This window comes from Austrofundulus limnaeus, unplaced genomic scaffold, assembly GCF_001266775.1.
Source record: "Austrofundulus limnaeus strain Quisiro unplaced genomic scaffold, Austrofundulus_limnaeus-1.0 Scaffold65, whole genome shotgun sequence".
In the NCBI taxonomy this organism is placed as follows: domain Eukaryota; kingdom Metazoa; phylum Chordata; class Actinopteri; order Cyprinodontiformes; family Rivulidae; genus Austrofundulus; species Austrofundulus limnaeus.
Window position 1 is genome coordinate 143,435 of NW_013952467.1, and position 19,955 is coordinate 163,389.

The 19,955-nt window shown below is 38.6% G+C and overlaps 1 protein-coding gene across 1 annotated transcript in view; it reads left to right on the forward strand.

Moving 5' to 3' along the window:
• Positions 1 to 19,955, forward strand: part of rnf213a (ring finger protein 213a) — a gene marked incomplete at its 5' end in the record, with an annotated part of 32,863 nt that overhangs the window by 7,756 nt on the left and 5,152 nt on the right. Inside the window, 44 exon segments of the mRNA XM_014010047.1 lie at positions 38 to 212; positions 295 to 453; positions 569 to 667; positions 740 to 862; positions 1,382 to 1,565; positions 1,762 to 1,935; positions 2,021 to 2,173; positions 2,270 to 2,883; positions 3,208 to 3,367; positions 3,456 to 3,673; positions 3,929 to 4,066; positions 4,175 to 4,339; positions 4,470 to 5,754; positions 5,866 to 6,047; positions 6,140 to 6,295; positions 6,398 to 10,006; positions 10,077 to 10,201; positions 10,532 to 10,645; positions 10,720 to 10,844; positions 10,929 to 11,051; positions 11,160 to 11,215; positions 11,782 to 11,935; positions 12,001 to 12,142; positions 12,234 to 12,425; positions 12,531 to 12,661; positions 12,743 to 12,900; positions 12,996 to 13,202; positions 13,338 to 13,525; positions 13,632 to 13,752; positions 13,882 to 13,982; positions 14,237 to 14,419; positions 14,573 to 14,739; positions 16,158 to 16,260; positions 16,335 to 16,449; positions 16,539 to 16,746; positions 16,878 to 17,074; positions 17,171 to 17,293; positions 17,413 to 17,523; positions 17,681 to 17,923; positions 18,000 to 18,075; positions 18,167 to 18,201; positions 18,296 to 18,396; positions 18,490 to 18,646; positions 19,614 to 19,788. Coding sequence (XP_013865501.1) covers positions 38 to 212; positions 295 to 453; positions 569 to 667; positions 740 to 862; positions 1,382 to 1,565; positions 1,762 to 1,935; positions 2,021 to 2,173; positions 2,270 to 2,883; positions 3,208 to 3,367; positions 3,456 to 3,673; positions 3,929 to 4,066; positions 4,175 to 4,339; positions 4,470 to 5,754; positions 5,866 to 6,047; positions 6,140 to 6,295; positions 6,398 to 10,006; positions 10,077 to 10,201; positions 10,532 to 10,645; positions 10,720 to 10,844; positions 10,929 to 11,051; positions 11,160 to 11,215; positions 11,782 to 11,935; positions 12,001 to 12,142; positions 12,234 to 12,425; positions 12,531 to 12,661; positions 12,743 to 12,900; positions 12,996 to 13,202; positions 13,338 to 13,525; positions 13,632 to 13,752; positions 13,882 to 13,982; positions 14,237 to 14,419; positions 14,573 to 14,739; positions 16,158 to 16,260; positions 16,335 to 16,449; positions 16,539 to 16,746; positions 16,878 to 17,074; positions 17,171 to 17,293; positions 17,413 to 17,523; positions 17,681 to 17,923; positions 18,000 to 18,075; positions 18,167 to 18,201; positions 18,296 to 18,396; positions 18,490 to 18,646; positions 19,614 to 19,788 — 11,525 coding nt within the window.

Sequence of the window (19,955 nt, forward strand, 5' to 3'; positions counted from 1 at the left end):
ATCTAATTCCTCCATTTCATAATTTTTTTTATTACAGTTACTTCACTGAAGCCTACGGGAATGAGTGTCTGGCAACAGCAGTGAGACTGTTAGAGAAGGTCTGCAAAGGTGTCAAGCCTGCATCATACACCCAGAACTTTCCTGATGTTTCAATAGCATGCATGAATCTGGTTGCATCAGTGTCAGACTATTTTCAGCATGAGAAGGAACGGGTACGTACAAAAAGTTTAGTTCATACTATATTCAACGTGGACATTTATTAGCAATTTTATAATTATACTAAATCATCTTCAGGAGGGCCAACAAGCAGACAGAAAGCAGGGATTTGCAAAAGATGTATGGCTCTCACAGGGGATGGAGACAATGAGAGACTGGATGACTCAGTCTTTCAAACAGGGCTTGCTCAGTGGAGGTCTGTCTTCCTGGTATTCAACTAAAACAAAAGAAATAGAAGTGAGTGCCATTTTTTCCATGCCTTATCAGTCAGACACTAAATATACAGATGAATACTTGCAGTTTATCAAAAACAGAATAGTTAAAGTATAAATTTAATATTTGCATGTACCAGGTATGGAACAAACTAATCTCCATTGACTTCAAAGATGAAGAATTCACAAAACAATGGAGGCAAACATTCACTATGGACTTTGAGGGAAAGTACAAACAGGTACGTCGGACAAGGAGATGTTTGGGATTTTTGTTGGTCATATTTGTAATCTGTGTGCTTTTGTGGTTTTAGGAATCGGATCTGAATCAAATTGAATTCTACTGCACAAACATAGAGGAACTTAGCATTTCCCATCCACATGTTGCTGCCAGCATTGAAAAGTGTGCTCTTGAAGCTGTTACTTCTTTGTGTCAGGTACAAAGCTTTAAAATTGATCATATACACAATTATTTGCCATATTTTTGCACTCATGATCATATTTAGTTACAATACCAATGAGTGAGTGTTTACTTTTTACAAAAACACTGTTGTCTGAAATAAAAATAAAGAAAACAAATGTTGATCTTGCACAAGTCACAGGTTTAACATCTAAGTATCCATTTAAATCAAAAGTTCAGACTTTCTGAAGTGATTCTTTCAGGAATTTGTTTTGCCAAGCAAAATTTATTAGGAGTGACTAGGTAGAGAAATATGTAATGCTACCAATAATAAACTGTGATTGACCGGGTCATCAGTTAAAATACTACATAACTATCCAATGCAACATTTGTGGCATTGTAATTGTTTATTAAATACTGTTTGTATTAACCACTTTGAACTGTTTTGAGTTTGGAGTTTTAAGATGGTAGAAATCTTCTTTGGTCTTGCTAAAGACAAGCTTTTAGCTCATCTTCTGTCTTGAATGATTGATCAATTTATCTTCATTAAATGCAGTCCAGGTCTGAAGGCAAACTGTTTGAGAGGTTAAAGATCAACTGGAAGTTTGGGAATCTCATCTCTGCCATCATTCAAAAATCTTGGCCAAAGGACACTTATGGAAATTATCAAGAAGATGAAGAAGTGGTCCTTCAACACCTCCTCTCCTGGACTGCTGCCAAGGATATTTTCCAGCTACATGGTATCTCCTCAGGAAAAAAAAAAAAGAAAGAAAACACAACTCAACCTTTTAAATTTCAAATTGAAAAATTTTGTAGGATTAGATTGAACAATAAATGTGTAAAATCCAGCTAATTCATAATAGCACTTATTCCTGAACACACAAGAAATCAAAACTTACATTTGAGGGTCACTGACCTGTAATTCTGTTTTCACAGGTGCAGACAAAAAGCTGATTGAGCAACTTTCTCCGGAGGCCAGGGACAGACTTGCTATAGCCATATCATTATTCACAGCCATAAACAATCAGCTGATCCAGGGACACATTAAAATTAATCTGCTCAACAACATTTTGGAGAGGAAAGCTGCCTTCTTAGAGCTGCTGAAGATTGGTAAAATCAGATTTAAATGAGAAATATGTTCAATATTCATACAATTCAAAACAACCAGAAATTTGTATGTGTTTTGTTTAAACAGACTGCCTGTCTGAGAAAGAACAATACAAGGATAAAGACAAAATGAAGACACTCTTGCAGCACAGACAACAAGAATTGAAAGATGTGTACATTGAAAAGGAGCTTGTGGAAGCTCTCTTAACAATGTGTCATAAACTTGAGGAACACATGACCGGTAAGATGACTGTACTTGTGGACTTATTATTTGGTTTCTTGAAGAAAAATTCTACATCCTGTCCTTTCATATTTTATCTTTTCATATTTCCAATAGTTGATGTTGCTGACTTGGAGATGAAAACAAAAGTCAACATTGAAATGATGCCTTTGGACCATTTTATGGAAGTGAGTCAGTTTGGCCAAATTGCCATTGACCAAGTGGCTGGTATTGTAACCTTTTTCAACCTGGATGAAGAGGTCAGAAACATGGCAGTAGATCTGTTTGACTTCAAAGACAGTCGTGTTTTCAAAATGTGTTGGGAGAAACATGCCAAAAGCCTGGCCGAGGAACAAAGGGAAGATGACGAAGATCAAATCGTTGACATAGAGGCAACGACAGACATGATATACAGTGACATTTACATGCCTTGTCGTCATGAATACAAAGACCTCTATACTCGTCTGAAGAATGGCAGTATAAGGATTGAAGAAATTAAGCAGTTTTTTGGAGCATACAAAGACAAATATGCTAATCTCACAGAGGAGCTGAATATCATGTGTAAATTTGAGAATTCAGCCGACAAACAATGGATCAACACCAGGGTTGAACAGATTAAACAGTATCACGAGCTTCACCTAGCTGTGGACTCTGCTGTAGTTATCATGAAAGTCAAGGAGACACTCGGCCTTCAAGGAGACTTCAGAGTTTTGGAAACACTTATGAATGTTGTAAGTAACTTTGAAGATGACTACTAATATTACTTGAACATACAGATAGGAATTTACAGTGCATTGTAAAACTCTTGTGTAAAGCTAATCAAAAACCTCTCAAAAAAAAAAACTTCTTGGTTGTCATCTTGCACATATCGTCCAGATTTACAAATTCATATAATAACCCCCATTAACAGAATAAAAAAATTATCTGCTCTTTAGCTATTACAAGGTTTTGGGTAGCAAAAGCTTTGAAAAGTACACAATTAAAAAACACAAATATTTTTGTAGGTAATTAATAACATTTGTCTGGAACTGTAACTTTGACTTTTCTCACATTAGATTCACGCAGACTTTCAGAAGGAGCCAATTAGTCGAATCGACAGTGACTTAATGCAGGCAAAGATGGTTCTGGTTGACATCACAGAATCACGCAGACGGTGTCTAAAAGAACTAGGACTCAGAGGACACTTTGTAAGATGGGTGAAGGATGCCCTTGAGGGTAAGTGTAGTTACCTTTTCACAACACTTCTTTTTTAGTGGTAGTTTCTAAAAATTGTTACTTTTTTTAACCAAATTCTTATTCCTAGATATCAATGAGCTGAAGGTTTTTGTGGACTTGGCTTCCATTTCTGCTGGGGAAAATGACATGGATGTGGATCGGGTTGCTTGCTTCCATGATGCAGTCCTCGGCTATGCTTCCGTTCTTTATGAACTCAAACCAGACTCTGGCTTTCGTGCCTTTAAGGAAGTGCTCAACAAGCTCTGGAAAGCTTTGGAAAATGACAACAATCTCCCTAAAAAACTGGTAACACGAAGAATAATGTGAATCTTTCCAGAAATAATTTCAGTTTAGGTTTTTAATTAATCTTCTTTGCTAACTATTTTGCCAATATACATTAATACAAGTTTAGGTAACTTTGGGAAGCAATGCCATTTAATAATGTCTTGTTTTTGCCATACATATGTTTTGATTGAAAAAATGTTAAAGGAACTTTGAAGAATAATTACAAATGTTCCTAGAAATTCTGGTAAAATGTAAAATTTGTTGTTTATTTTTTAGTGTGACAGTGCACGTCATCTGGAATGGCTGAAAACTGTAAAGGATAGCCATGGATCTGTAGAGCTTTCGTCTCTCTCATTAGCATCAACTATTAACAACAAGGGAATCTACCTCATCAATGCGCAAAATGTAAAGCAGGTAAAAAGCCATAAACAATGATTATTGCTTCATTGTGTTGATGCAGTACAGAAGTTTAAAGTTCTTCCAAAGTTATGTGTACACATGTATTTTTGACTCTTGAACCAGTTGACACTTAATAGTGCCATGAAGCTTCAGATTCCAGAGGAGCATGATGATGGTCTGCACATGCGCAGCTACTCTCTTGAAGACCTGAGGGAGCTGCAGAACAAACTAATGCTCATGTCTGGAAAAGGGGATCAAGGGCAGAATGAAGTTGATCATTTTGTAGAGGTATTTTATTAATTTTTTTCATGCGATCCAGTACTGCAAATGTTTTATATTGATTTAAATTATCTGTTTTATACAATTTATTCCACATGGAAACATTTTCACCACCATGTGTAATGTTTCTGTTTCTTAGGTTTTTGCCAGCATTCAAAGACTAACTGAGGCTTTCATTGCACTTTACTCTGCTGGAAATCCTCTGTTCAGACACTGGGAAGTGCAAATAAATTGCTCCTCAAGTAGCTATGAACCCAGCATTGTTATGGACTTTAATTTGGACAATTTTCTCAGTGTCGTTGTAGAGGGCAGCATAGAGGAGCAGCTCCCTGAACTTTGCAGAAAAATGGAGAAATGCCTGGACTACTGGATGAATTATGTAGACAAACAGAGATCCTATCATTATTTTTTGAACTACTACACCGCTGAGCAGATTGTTTACCTATGTAGCAAGCTGGTTCAGCAAAATGTGATTAGTGTAGAAGAGCAGGTTCTCATGATGCTCTCATTTATTAAACCAAATTGCACTTCACAAGATTTAAGACAAGTGTGGCACACACTTCAGTATGAAAACCTCACTAAACCTCAAGAGCAAAATGAAGACCTTGAGTTTCAGACTTTTGTTATGGTGTCGAGAAGCATGTTAGAAGAACCAGACATGACTGGGGAATTGGATTGTTTGCAAAGTCTTGTGGAAAAAGCAAAAGGTTTAAAAGCATTTGACCAGATATGGAATGCTTACATGAAAGACATGAGGAGTTTCCTCCCAAACATCCTTGATATGAAAACCCTTGGCCGACTTTTGGAAAAACTGTCTAACTTTGTTGACAAGAATGACGAGGATGACAGTGAAGAAGACATTTCTGATGATAACTCTGAAAATTTTCTAAGAAGGCAGCTCCCTAAAGGTCTGGACGTTGGAAAGCCAAATCTCATTGTTTGTCCACATGATGATGTTTTGACATCTTGCATCTCCGTTTACATGAGCAGCATGGATGAGGCTCTTCCCACCTATGATGAGGTTCTTATGTGCAGTCCTTCAACTCCATATGAACAAGTAGAGCTTTTCCTCAGACGCTGCCTTAGCACAGGCTACATGGGTCAGAAAATATACTGTCTGTTGTATGGAGATCTTCTCACATATGATGTGAGCTCTAAAGTTGAGAACTTTTTTCAGTGGATGAAAATGCAGAGCAGGAAAGACTACAGGCTTGTTGTCATTTGCAGCTCAGAAAGAGAGCATGCCTACCTTCCATCTGCTTTCAGCCAGTACAGGTTGCATATGATACCTCAAGAGCCATTATCCAGAATTCAGAGATACCTCCAGAAACACTACATTGTCCCTGAAGATCAATGCAGTGCTGCAGCTGCGTTTAAAGACAGACTCTGTGTTGGTGTTGTCTCATCCAAAAGAGCTGGTGTTGGTGTGTATGAGAACTTTCTCAGAATAAGTTTATTCAATTGAAAATGTTTTATTTCTTAATTTTTTTGTTATAGTATTATTATTATTTGTGTAATTGTATTTTTATTTGCAGGTAAATCTCTGTACATCAAGAGGCTTTATGAGAAACTAAAACACTCTACTAAAAAGCAATCCGTAATGAAATGCATCCGCTTGATTGAGCCTAACATTGATGAGACTGTCATCCTTCAGTCTCTGTTGGACACTCCTAAAAGGAAAGAACTTGTTGTCTTCCACTTTGACATCACGTCATCGGTAAATATTGAGTTAAATCAAAGTATGTCATAAGGCCTTTTATATACATTCTTTGACAGGTTAATTATTTTTATATTGTTTTGTTTAAAAAGGTTCAGAAAGGTCTTCATGAGTTCCTTTTCAAATTGTTGATTTTGCGCTATTTGATGGACTCTGAGGGAAAGATGTGGAGGTGTAATACCAAACAGCTTTATGTCATGGAAATTTTAGAGCCCACTGTCAAGTCGACCAGAAATGCCACTCGTGAGGTAAGTTTTATCAAGCATCTTTCACAAGATCTAATTACCCAATTTAGTCATGGTTAAATTGTAACATACATATTATTTCATTTTTTTCTCCTTTTTTATTAGGCTAAAATGTTGAACAACACTATCATAGATGTGTTTCCAAATATATTTTGCCGACCACCAAAAGATGTGCTTATGCTTGAGATGAGAAAGCAAGAGGATCCAACTATTGTGAGCAGTGATGACCCACTAATGGATGACAAAGAGTTCAGGAGTGAAGCCTTTCAGCGACCATACCAATACCTCAAGCGATTTCATAACCATGCTGATCTAGATGTTATTACCTTTCAAGGTGTTGAGGGATCACATGTAGAGTGTCTGCAGATGCTTCTCATGTACTGTGGCATAATGGATCCATCCTGGGCAGAACTTCGAAATTTCACCTGGTTTCTCAACCTTCAGCTAAAAGATTGTGAGACGTCAGTTTTTTGTGATGCCACTTTCACTGGAGATACACTAAGTGGGTTCAAAACCTTTGTTGTGGACTTCATGATACTGATGGCAAAGGACTTTGCCACTCCATCACTCAACATCTCTGATGAGAGCCCTGGCAGATTGCAAGTTAATCTGACAGGGGTCCGAGATGAAGATCTGGCCCCTTTTCTCATCAGAAAAAGATGGGAAACTGAACCACATCCATACATTTTCTTTAATGATGACCATGTGTCCATGACCTTTATTGGTTTTCATCTTCAGCTCAATGAACAGAACTATGTTGATGCTATTGAGCCTACTTCCGGAAGGGTGATCAAAAAGAATGTCATGACAAGAGCACTGTATGAAGGCCTGCAGCTTCAGAGAGTCCCTTTTAATGTCAACTTTGATAGCCTTCCAAGATATGAGAAAATAGAACGAATCTGCAGAGTTCTTGGTATCCAGTGGCCTCTTGATCCTGATGAAACATATGAACTAACAACTGATAATATATTGAAGATGCTAGCAATCCACATGCGGTTCAGATGTGGCATTCCCGTCATTATCATGGGGGAAACAGGGTGTGGTAAAACAAGGCTCATCAAATTCCTATGCGAACTGCAAAGGAGTGGAGTAGCAACTGAAAACATGAAACTGGTGAAGGTGCATGGAGGGACAACTTCTGAGATGATCTATGCTAAAGTCAGAGAAGCAGAGAACATTGCTGCTATCAACAAGCAAGACTATGGATTTGACTCTGTTCTTTTCTTTGATGAGGCCAATACTACAGAGGCTATCAGCAGTATCAAGGAGGTCTTGTGTGACAAGACTGTGAAGGGAGAAAGTTTGACGCCGTTTTCAGGGTTGCAAATTATTGCTGCATGCAACCCTTACCGAAAGCACACAGACGAGATGATTCAAAGGTTAGAATCTGCAGGTCTGGGGTATCGAGTTCGATCTGAAGAGACTGATGAAAAACTGGGGTCTATCCCTCTTCGCCAACTTGTATATCGAGTTCAGGCATTGCCACCAAGCATGATTCCTTTGGTGTGGGACTTTGGACAGTTAAATGATCACACAGAGAAAATCTACATCCAGCAGATAGTACAAAGAGTGACTGAAAGGCAAGAAATTGATCAAACTTATATCAAGAACATCACTGATGTTCTTTCAGCTTCACAGAAGTACATGCGGACAAGAAATGATGAATGCAGCTTTGTCAGCCTGAGAGATGTGGAACGCTGCATGCAGGCTTTTGTTTGGTTTCATGATCATCATGAAATTTTCTTTTCAGAGCTTCAGAAATTTGAGAATAATCAAAATGATGAAGGAAATGAAGGCCATCAAAGACAACCTGAGATCAAAGACCCTGTTCTTTGGTCTCTAGTTATGGCCATAGGAGTGTGCTACCATGCCTGTCTTGAACATAAAGACAAATACAGATCGAAAATCAGCAAACAACTACCCTCACGATACAACCCATCAAAAGTAATGCAAGAAATTTCACTCATGCAGGACTTACTTTTGAGTGGTGTCCCAATGGGGGAAACAATTGCAAAAAACAGTGCCCTTAAAGAGAATGTCTTCATGATGGTTCTCTGCATTGAGCTGAGAATCCCACTCTTCCTTGTTGGGAAACCTGGGAGTTCAAAGTCTTTGTCTAAAACATTAGTGGCAGATGCAATGCAGGGCCAAGCTGCACATTCTGACCTGTATAAAAAGCTCAAACAGATCCATTTAGTGTCCTTCCAGTGTAGCCCTCATTCAACCCCAGAAGGCATTATCAATACATTCAAGCAATGCGGACGATTTCAGGAAGGAAAAAACCTGAATGAGTACATTTCAGTTGTGGTTCTTGATGAGATTGGACTAGCTGAGGACTCACCAAAGATGCCTCTGAAAACTCTTCACCCATTGCTAGAGGAGGGATGCATTGATGATGAACCCCTACCACACAAAAAGGTTGGGTTCATTGGTATCTCCAACTGGGCACTAGACCCTGCAAAGATGAACAGAGGTATTTTTGTTTCTCGTGGTGACCCTGATGAGAAGGAACTCATTGAGAGTGCTAAAGGCATTTGCTCATCTGATGTAATGGTTCTCGAGAAAGTCAGGGATTTTTTCAAACCCTTTGCAAGATCCTACTTGAACATCTGCCGCAAACAAGGCAAAGGATTTTTTGGCTTACGTGACTATTACAGCTTGATTAAGATGATATTTGCTGTTGCAAAGACCTCTCAACAGACCCCCACAGCAGAAGAGATTGTAAAGGCTGTCTTGAGAAACTTCAGTGGTAAGGATGATGTTGATGCTGTTTTTGTCTTTACTGAAAGACTGCAGATTGCACCTAACTTGGAGAACATCAGTGCTATTGAGTTTGTGAAAGAAAACATTCAAGCAGTTGGACAAGAAGAAGAGTGTCGTTACCTTCTTGTACTAACAAAAAACTATGCAGCTTTACAGATCCTCCAGCAAACCTTCTTTTTTGAAAGTGGTCAACCGGAAATAATCTTTGGATCTAGTTTCCCAAAAGACCAAGAGTACACGCAGATCTGTCGCAACATCAACCGAGTAAAGATATGCATGGAAACAGGTCAAACAGTTGTGCTTCTAAACTTACAGAACCTCTACGAAAGTCTCTATGATGCTCTCAACCAGTATTATGTATGCTTGGGTGGGCAGAAATATGTGGACCTTGGACTGGGAACACATCGTGTAAAGTGCAGAGTACACAAAGACTTCCGGCTGATTGTCATTGAGGAAAGAGAGGTGGTCTACAAACAATTCCCAATACCTCTGATTAACAGGCTGGAGAAGCACTACCTTGACATTCACACGGTTCTCAAAACCGAGCAGAAGAAGCTAGTGGAAGAACTGGAAAGATGGGCAAATCTTTTTGCATCTCTCAGCAATCAGCATGCAACAGGAGCTCAGACATACAAATATCAGCTCCCAGATGTTTTCATTGGCTACCACTCTGACACATGTGCTTCTGTGGTTCTTGAAGTCATTGAGGAGCAGAAGGACAATATGGAAATCTCAGATTCTCACAGGGGATTGCTTGATAAAGCTAAGCTCATACTCCTTAAATGTGCTACGCCAGACTCAGTGGTGCGGTTGGACTGCACAGGCCTGCCAAAAGTGGAGAGCAAACATCTGGCCAAGGTGTACTTTGAGGAGCAAAATAACAGCTCTTTAGCTGTTTACATACTTGGCCACACAAAGCTGAAATCCCATTACTCCTCCTTTTTCACAGAGGTAAAATAAATTTAATAAAATATTATGTATCTTTAAGTTTATATTGCCTAATTACCATTTTGAACATCAGGTGACAACGTTCTCCAGACTTTTGACAGCGTTTGACATGAAATCTCTGGAGCAATTTTTCCATGACGTTGAGCTACTCTCACTTCAGCAGTTTGACACAGAGCACTCTTTCCTGAAGAAGATCAGGTTTGTTTCCTGATATACTATGTCAATGTATCATTCATGCTTTAGTTGGGGAAAGTTAAACCACAACACAGTTGTTTATTTAGTAATGTATAAAGTTATACACAATCCTACTAGGGAACAGTTCAGACAAGTTTTATGGTTACAATTTTATCAGTTTATTGCTATTAGTTTGATATCACAAGTAAATTACTGTAAACTGGTATATTGTTTTAAATATTTTCTTCAAAGAAACAATTAATTTAATTGAGCAGCAAGCAAATACTTAAACTTACTTGTAATGTAGGGTATATATATCCTTAATCTTTAAACTTAATTCTTGTTTTGTTATAGGAGCTTCCTCACAAATGGAAATGGAAAAAACACTGAACCAAACAACAAAGTCCTCATCATTCAGTGTGATTTTGATGAAGCATCTCACAGTGCAAACCTAATTGCATCTGCAAAGTAAGTCTCAATATTTATTATTATTGTTATTGGCTATTGTGTATTAATGTGTGAAATGTTACTATTCATTTTAGGTATTCATCAATAAATGAAATTAACAAGATAACACAGGAAAACACAGGAAGCAGAGTGTTTGTCTACTTTATCACACGACTGCCAAGAGTGGAAGGAGGCACATCTTACATTGGCTTTCATGGAGGTAGGCTTATTATGACTTGTTAAATTATTTGTTAACTTTACCACATTATCTAAAGAATAACACAGAACATTTTTCTGTTTTCAGGACCCTGGAGGTCAGTTCATATTGATGACCTCAGACGCTCAAAAGACATTGTTTCAGATATCAAGACTTTGCAAAATATGACCATTAGCCAGATGTTTGAAACAAAGGCACCACTGCCTGAAGGTAAAAGAATTATCCTTTTATTTTATTTTTTTAAGAAAGTGCTCTTGAAATTGAATTGTTGGGGAAAGTGATGTCTAGTTACCTCTCATTAAGACAATTTTATTTCAGCCATGGAAGTGGATGACCTATACACAGAGACCGAGGAAGAGAAGGCAGAAGAAAGTGTAAGTGTAGACTATATATTGCACAGATTTCTTAGATTATTATTCATTTTTAGTTTCTACATTATATTGTCGTGCGTGTAAACACTTTCTGATCATGTTATTCTGGTTGTGATAACTGACCAGGCACCCTATGTCAACCTGACATATTTCCACCTGGCTAGATGCTAATATGTCAGGGAAGCAAAAAAGGTTGGTTAGCGAAAAATTTTTTTTTATCATTTTGAAAGAGTTCAAAATTATTGAATGCCTTGATGGTCGAAAGTGTAGGAACTCGGTGTACAGTAGTGTCCACCATTATTTAAACTTGGTGTGGATCCATTCTGAGTACTCAGAAGACCTAGAACATTTTATTTATATTCATCATGGAAGTAAAATTTCTTCTGTGGTTTTTAGGGAAAGTTTGCAACTTTGTGTATGTCAGTACTTCTATTTTAAATAAAAGCCTTGTACATGATCAGATTAATACATTTTGTGCCCATATTAACGATACATTCAGCTATTGTGCTGTATAATTTCATTCAGGGTCACTTAAGTTAGACTTTAACTTTATTGTATTTAACCTGCAGGGCTCAAATAATGTCATTGACACCACATTGTTGCTGCGGAGCTGTGTGCAGAGTGCAGTGAGCATGCTGAGCGATCATGTGAAAAGTGGCTTCCGTAGCACTCGAAGAGTTGCAATCCTTTTGACTCTCCTGAGTGACGACGATGAAATTAAAGGTAAAGTCAATGTTGTATTTTTTTATTCCAGCACTTACAGTGCTGATCATTTTGTCTCATTTTAGGTGAATTTCTGGAAATGCTGAAGAAGCGTGTCCACTCATTGTTAGTGATTCATGATGGCAACACACTGTCATCCATCAAGAGCAACTGGGTCCTCAAAGAGGCATCAAACATTGATGCATTGCAAGAGGGCGGCACATTCAGGTGACTGCATTACATTCACAGGAATTCTATGCAAAACAAATCCATTTTTAAGCACTTATATTTTGTTTGTTTTTTTTTTCTTAAAATTCAGGCACACCTTATGGAAGCGTGTCCAGGCTGTGATTGTCCCCCTCTTGGCACAGCTAGTTTCAGTCATTGACCGTGATCAAAACATGGACCTTCTGCTGGATACAAACTGCTGCCATTCTGTGAAGAGGCTGTGGTTGGATATATTTAGCAATGAAAAACTGCTGGAAATTTCTCACCTGACAATGGACCACAGGTATGTATTAATACTGATCTTCTAGTAAGAAAACAATAATCTGTTGCTAAGGATATTTACCCTAATGTGTTTAAATTTAACCTTGTGTACTTAAACTTTTCTCAGCTTTGAAACAAGAACCATCCTTGTACAGAACTACATTGCTCAGGATGAAAACATGGGCTGCAGCCTGCCCTTCAGTTGGAGAATTAAGGATTACCTGGAGGAGCTCTGTGTTCATGCACTGCAGAATGAAGGTAAATGCATGTAATCAGGTCCCTCACTTAGTGAACAAGCAGATACTGATTGTTTTTTGTTGTATTTAAATTATTTAATAGGGCACACTCAACAAGAGTTTGTTGAATTCTTTTGGAAAACACCGCTGGGACGCTACATAGAAAAAGAAAATTCAGAGATGCAGATGGAGTTTTATCAACGCTACCTTCAAGATTTCATCTCTATGTCCATGAACATCACTTGTCGAGAAGAGCTGCAGGTTGTTTTACAATACACCCTTGAAACTCTAAATCTTACATAGCATCTGTCTATTTGCTTACATATGCTAATAAAGTTCATTATCTGCTTTTGTAGCTCCTCTGTAGTGCCTTAAACTGTTGTGTCACTGAGCTGCGGCTGCAGCTAAATGACACTAAAACAGTACCAGCTCTTCCATGGGTCCATGCAGCTTATCGGAATTTCAAGAACCGGCTGCAGAACCTCTTGAGAATGATGCGTATTGAACCCCAAGTGACTAAAAACCTCCTGGGAAATCCACATGCCAGAGACAATGTTGAATTTGTAAGTTGCAACTCCTCATGATGTTCTCTCCGCTGCTCCCACCTTCAGGGTTCACCACAGCTAATTGCTGAACATTGCATATGTAGCTTTTTTTCTGGCCTCTAATACATTTTGATTTCATTCATTGTCTCCAAGGTGCTCGATGTGTATGCTGCGTTTGCATGTTTGGAGCATTTGGAGCCCCGAGTTTTGGACACTGATGCTCAAAGACAAGCCTGGCTCAGGCAGGTGAAAAAACTCCAGGTTCCCATTGAGTTGATCTGTTCAGAGGACAGTGTGAGACATTATGGAGAGAGGAGCAAGACGTTTGTCAGCAAAGTCGAGTAAGTTGAGCAAAACTCAAAAGTATTTTCAGTTTTAGGGGCCAAGAGTTATAGTGTGTCATAAAATGAACTTTGTGAGATTATATTTGTTCTTTTTTGATTCTAGATCTGGATGGAATCGGATATTTTCTCTCTCTCTGTTTGTGGAGCACATGTTGTTGGGAATCGAGAAGTTGGACAAGAAGCTGTCACCTTTAGTTTTGGAGAATACGCGACGACTTGGCCAGGTTTGTCTGGGTTCTTTGTTTTAGTCCAAATTGCAAAGACAAATTACAGTGATTTGCCATCGCTGCTTCCACACACTGGTAGTTTTCTTTGTCAATAATTAAATACTTCACCTTTTCTTTCCCATCAAGATACTTGAAAAAAATTCTGACCTGAAAAGTCAGCAGATATTTGAGGCAGTAATTGGTCTGTTGAAAGCCTGCAAAGATGGAGCTGTGGATCGCATTTTCAAGTAAAAAAAACAAAACAATTTATGTATCTCATTATAAATGCTGACTATAATATTATTGATGTTAAAAAAATTTCTAAATACAGTATGGACAGTCATAGATAGACAATGGAGTTTTTAAAACAATTGTACTCATTGTATATAATTTTATGTTCCATGTTTTGATAATTATAAACATGAATAAGGACCTACTGTTTGCTGTAGAATTCTTATATTCACAGTATAAAATCAGGTTCTAATGTTTACTTTTTATCCAGGTTTGGTCATGTACTGTGTCCGGTCTGCATGGGAGACCCTCATGATCCGCTCTGCTTGCCCTGTGAACACATCTATTGTGAAGCCTGCATCAAACAGTGGCTGATTCCAGGTCAGATGTACTGTCCACTCTGCATGCAGGAAGTTAACAATGGCTTTCCCTTGGTTCCATCAGATGATATCAGGTGAGAACTTATAGAGTTGTGTTTTTTAATTATTAATTTCATTCATCAAAAATATATTTATTGAAATACAGTTTTTTTTGCACTAAAACTCAGTACTTCTTTTTTTTTAAACTTTATTTTGAGAAACATCTGTGTGACTCTTATTTCGTGTAGGGTTCTTGTTGGCCAACATGCTCAGTTTAGGAAGCAATGCAACGCTTTCTTCATTGACCTGGTGTCTACGATGTGCTTCAAAGATAACTCTCCACCATCTTCAGATGTCATTCTAATTCTGCTGTCCTTCCTCATGGTGGAAGCCAACACTGTTCCCATTCTCAAAGGTGCTACAGCCAACTTACCATACTTTCTCAAGTTTATATGCATGCATCACTGTCTGTTTTTATGTGCATAAGAATTACCATCTCTGAATGCGACTGAATAAAACTGCTTTAGGTAGACACTAGACCTGGGCGATAAACCGAAAAATAACCGATACCGACATTTATGTCAATAACTGACGTCATTTTGCCCATGTCGGTATTTTTGGTATTTAAAAACTGAGGAAAAGAGAAACCTGCTTGTTTTCTGTTGCGATCTTGTTAAAGTCGCCCAGTCTGATACAGGTTTAAACAGACATTGCTTTCAACAAATCAAACAAACCCCAGAGCTTTATCCAATCAGAGCAGAGCAGGGCGGGTCTTTCTGATGTTGATGCAGCAGTCTGCAGGATAAACACCGGTCAGCCTGCAGCTCCTGTCCTGAGTGAGCAAACCCCGTCCTCCACACTTCACTCCCGAGCTACCCGAGACATTGGTATCTAAAATCTAACACACTATAAGTTTATGTTGAGAGCTTCACTGTTGAACAGATGTGTCCAACATTGCTCTCGTGACCAAAACCCTCTCCTCGACAGCGCTGTTACGGTAGCACACAGGCTGAGTTGTTTTGAGAGAGCCGTTGTTTCAGTACTTCTAATAAAACAATATTAACTTTAACAGATGAACATTTGTTTGTCCCATATTATAGAAAAGATGAGTCTCTGCTTAGCATTACCCCCCACCCCACCCAAAACCCTGCTATGCTCCTGCTATGTAGTTGATCACAAATGTCATTCTTCACAATATAGTTTGCTTATATTTAGAACATACTGTGACTGAACTGCTCTGTGATTCAATAAATAATCAAATATGAAGAATAAAAAGTATTAAATGATTACATGAACTCTCTAAATTATATAATCATTTTGAAATAAATAGTTATTTTAATAGAGAAATCAGTCAGTCTAACAAATAAAATGTAATTAAGTTATTTTGTGCAGTACAACAGACATATTTGGTATATTTTTTAAATATAAAATTATTATACATAATGTGCTTGTTTGCACTGAAAATTTATGGAGATGGTTAAATATTTGTATGTATAACTGACTCAAGTCTTGCCAAAAATGTTTTTTATTAAATATATATTAAAAAACACTAAAATGACAAATATAAACTACAGAAAAGCTGTTCAAAATCTAAACTGTGAACTTTGACTAAGAACATGGACACTGTGTATAGTGTTATGACTATACTATACCGTGCACTTGTGTGTGGTGGGGGGTGGTAAGAGTTATCGTGCATTTATCGTTATCGAGGTGAACTCGTCAATATATTGATTTTAGGCCATTTCGCCCAGCCCTTGTAGACACCAACATCCCTGCGACCCTATATGAAAATTGATGGATAGATCTCTGAATATACTGTATTTATTTTTTCAGTTAAACAGCAAATGCTGACAAAGGTGCTCTCTCCATTTGACGATTCTATTGATAAAAATCCAGTGATTCGCTCAGTAGTCCTGAAACTCCTGCTGAAGTACAGGTGAGGTGCTTTACCTTGTATGGTTTTATTATCTGTTGTTTTTCCTTTATTCAACAAACTTGTTTATTTTGTAGCTTTGATGATGTTAAAGAATATCTGCAGCAGCATCTGGTGTCAGTTGAGCAGAACAACATTTTGGATGAAACAGACAAAACTGAACTCTACTGCATGTACATCAACTGTCTGGAGGTAAACATGGCTTCAGAAGCTAAAGTCAGAATTCAGTATTCTACATTTAGATGAAGATTTAACTTTTGTTTGTCCTGTTATTGTTTCAGGATTCAATGTTTGAGAGGTTGCAGTTCCGGTCTGTTGCAGATCAGCAGGTATTTTTGCAGGAGGAAAGTGCCTTCCTGACTGATTTCCTACGATTACGCAGTCAGTGTGCTGAAAAGCCAACTGTGGAGTACCTGCAGCAGTTGGCCAGAGTACGAATGGACCTGGATATGACTGCTAACCTGATCATGGAAAATCTGAGAGCCAGAGGTGTGTAAATTATTTCAGTACAACAGGAAACTCTTGTCTACGTCAAGATCTTAAAAATTGTCCATATTCACGTATATTGAGTTAATATTAGCAAAAGCACAATTTTATTTCTTTTACTAAACTTTACCCAGGGTCTCCAGAAGGTGGTCAAAGTAGATCCACAGCCTTCCTGGACTGCGTGGTCAACCTGTGTAGGAAGAGTGGCAATGACTGGTATCGCGTTTATTTGATCCGCAAAATCTGCAGCCAACATGGAGTGGAGTATGTCATGAAACTTCTCAAACGGGATCAAATACGGTGGCTCTTCCCTGAAGAAATTCAGCAAAAGGTTTGATTTTCAGTGTTGGTGGCTAAAAAAAGATACTTGTTTTAAATGTCTGCTTGGGATTATTAACTCTTCTGCTTCATTTATTTCTGAGCACAGAATGAGGAAACCTCCCCAATAGATCAATATCTTGTGTGTGGGGAAGATTACAAAACAATCAGAGAGGCTGTTGCAAAGATAGTTATGGAAGGCAAAGTGGAAAACCTGGATGAAGTCTGTGAGGTAACATTACATCACTTATTTAATGGTAACTTCCAATCAGACTATGGTATTGGATTGGCATCTATGTTTATACTGTATGTTTGCTTTTTTTCTTTCTTTTTTTTTGCTTTTCTTCACAGGGATGCAGATGCCTGCCACAGCAGAGAACAGTTTACCTTCTGTTGGCATTCTACAGAGAAATCACCACTCTGTATGGACAAGCCAATGAGAGCTTCCATCCCAAACCAGAAGTAATCTTAACCAAGTTTCCAAAATTAACAAATCTCATGTTTATTTCTTTGCAATTTATTTCATAAACCAACCTTTCTGAAATTATTGTGTTGCTTAAAAGTCTAATATATTTTGTAATCGGCAAGAGAATATATGTGTATTTGTTTGAACCTACAGCAACTTGAAGCCCTGATAACCTACATCCAGTCATCCAAAGTCCTTGCCAGTGCACAGATGAAGGCCTTCGCTCAGGCTCTAGTGACCAACCGCTTGGAGTCGTTGGCTGTTCGCCCGGGGGTCTCCGGGGCCCAAAGTGTGGCTAGGGAATTACTCGTTCACTTAGCTGCTGTCCTGCTCTGTGGAAACCAGGGGATCTTATCTCCCCTCCAGCAGCTGGCGTTGGCACCTGCCAACATGCAGGTGTGGAGAACGTCTGTTGTCAGTGACAGCTTTGCCTCTCATTTGAATCAAATTTAATGCTTATTTCATTGTGCAGGCGTCGTTCTTGCCCACTATGCCTGAAGATATGGTAGCTGTGGCTCAACAAGCTATGGGTCAGCTGCAGTGGTACAGTAAGTAAAAGTCCCCTCACATAAGATACAGCAGTGAAAACTGATGTAAAACTGTACAGAACAATAATGAACTTTTCTAAACTTTTCACAGGTTGTCCAAATGGACACCCCTGCACAATTGGCGAGGTATAATATGTTTATTTTGATCTGTAAAAAGGTTGTAATGACATATTTTTTAAAAAAAATTTTACATTCTGAATGACTTTTGTATGTTTTCCAGTGTGGCCAGCCCATGCAAACAAGTCGTTGTGTGGACTGTGGTGCTGTAATTGGAGGAAACGACCACAGACCTGTCCAGGGATTTCAGATTCTTGACCATCAGTATGTGTTTTCCAAAATTCGTTGTAAAATATCTACAGCAGAAGGAAAAAGCAGGTTTTTTTTCATGTATTTTTTGTTTTTGTTTTTTGACAGAGGTGACCGCACTCAGACGGGCCACGTCCTCGGTGACCCGAGACGACGAGACAATCCAGACATGTTGGACACAAAGAGCATTTCTCAAGTTCCTTTCACCATTGTTCGCATGCTCACTCACTTAGCAATGCTGCTCGGTGCCTGCAACCACCCACAGGTAGCTGCACAGAGTTGAACATTTAAGCCTCATTCATAAGACAGCTCATTCTGGGACTGATGCCTGTTCTGTTCCTCTCCGATCAGTCAGAAAAAAACACGAAGGCGGAAAGGCGACTAGTGAGTGAGCCCGCCTCTGATGCCCCTCTAAGCCACCAAGAGAGGTAGCATCAGAGCCAGGTTCGAGCCTGGCAGGCCGACTTGTAAAAAAGAAACCCACGGTTCCGCATTCAGAAAATGATGAGCTGATGACATCAGTGAGCGACCGCAGGATTAATCAACAAACAGATTTATTACAAAAGGAATAGGCTATAGAAGACGACACGAAACAACTTTATTTAACATGTCAGAGCTTGTAGGACATTAAAAGAACAATAACTAACATCAAATTACCATCTTCCAACCCGCTCTGCAGCTAGAAATAATTTCTCCCGTCCTCATCTCCTCCTGCTGCAGGCTGTYAACTATAAAGCCGACAGTCCGCCTGCACACACACACACACTGCGATTAATACGGACTTTTTGCAAAGATTGTGGATTTTTGAAGCTCATTATATAGGTAAAAGTCTGAAGGGCTCGACATGTATGTTTGTAGTTAGTTTTAAAAATATGGAACCACAAAATCAGTAAAGTAAGATAATTCAGTTTGTTTTGTTTGGTAGAGGCAGACGCACAATGAATACATCACAGTACACTTCAGCCCCGCTGAGATCTGCTCCACACCTCTCAGCTCTACGCTGCTGAGTTCATTTCTGAACACGTACATACGAGCGGGACCTGGCCTGCTTCTCCTGTGATTTATGAATGGCCCAAGGGAACTTAAAACCGGACCGGTCTGTGCGGCGATTTCACAGAACTGTCTTGTGAAAGAGGCTTTAAAGTTTTTAATTTGAGCACAGTTTTACTCTGCTCATCCAGTCCTGTTATAGAGAAGAATTTTATTTATGACATTTTATTTTGTATTTCTAGTTTATGTCTGCAATCATCAAGCCTCCAGTTCCTGACCCTGTTGCATTTCTTCTTGCGCACTTGCGAAAAGATCTTGAACATCTTATCAGGTCTCTTGGTAAGGGGACTGATGACACAATCAGCACAATGCACATGTTAATCAGCAGTCTACTGAAACCCGACCAGCAGCAGAAATGTAAGTACCCTGTAAAAAATGTCTCACTATCCTAAAAACATTATATACAGATTTCTGTCATATGTTATGTCTTCAGTTTTGGTTTTACTGCATGAAAATCACAGAAGAAGAAACAGTGACCTCTAGTGGGCAGGCATTATTAAGCACAATATTTCAATATATATATA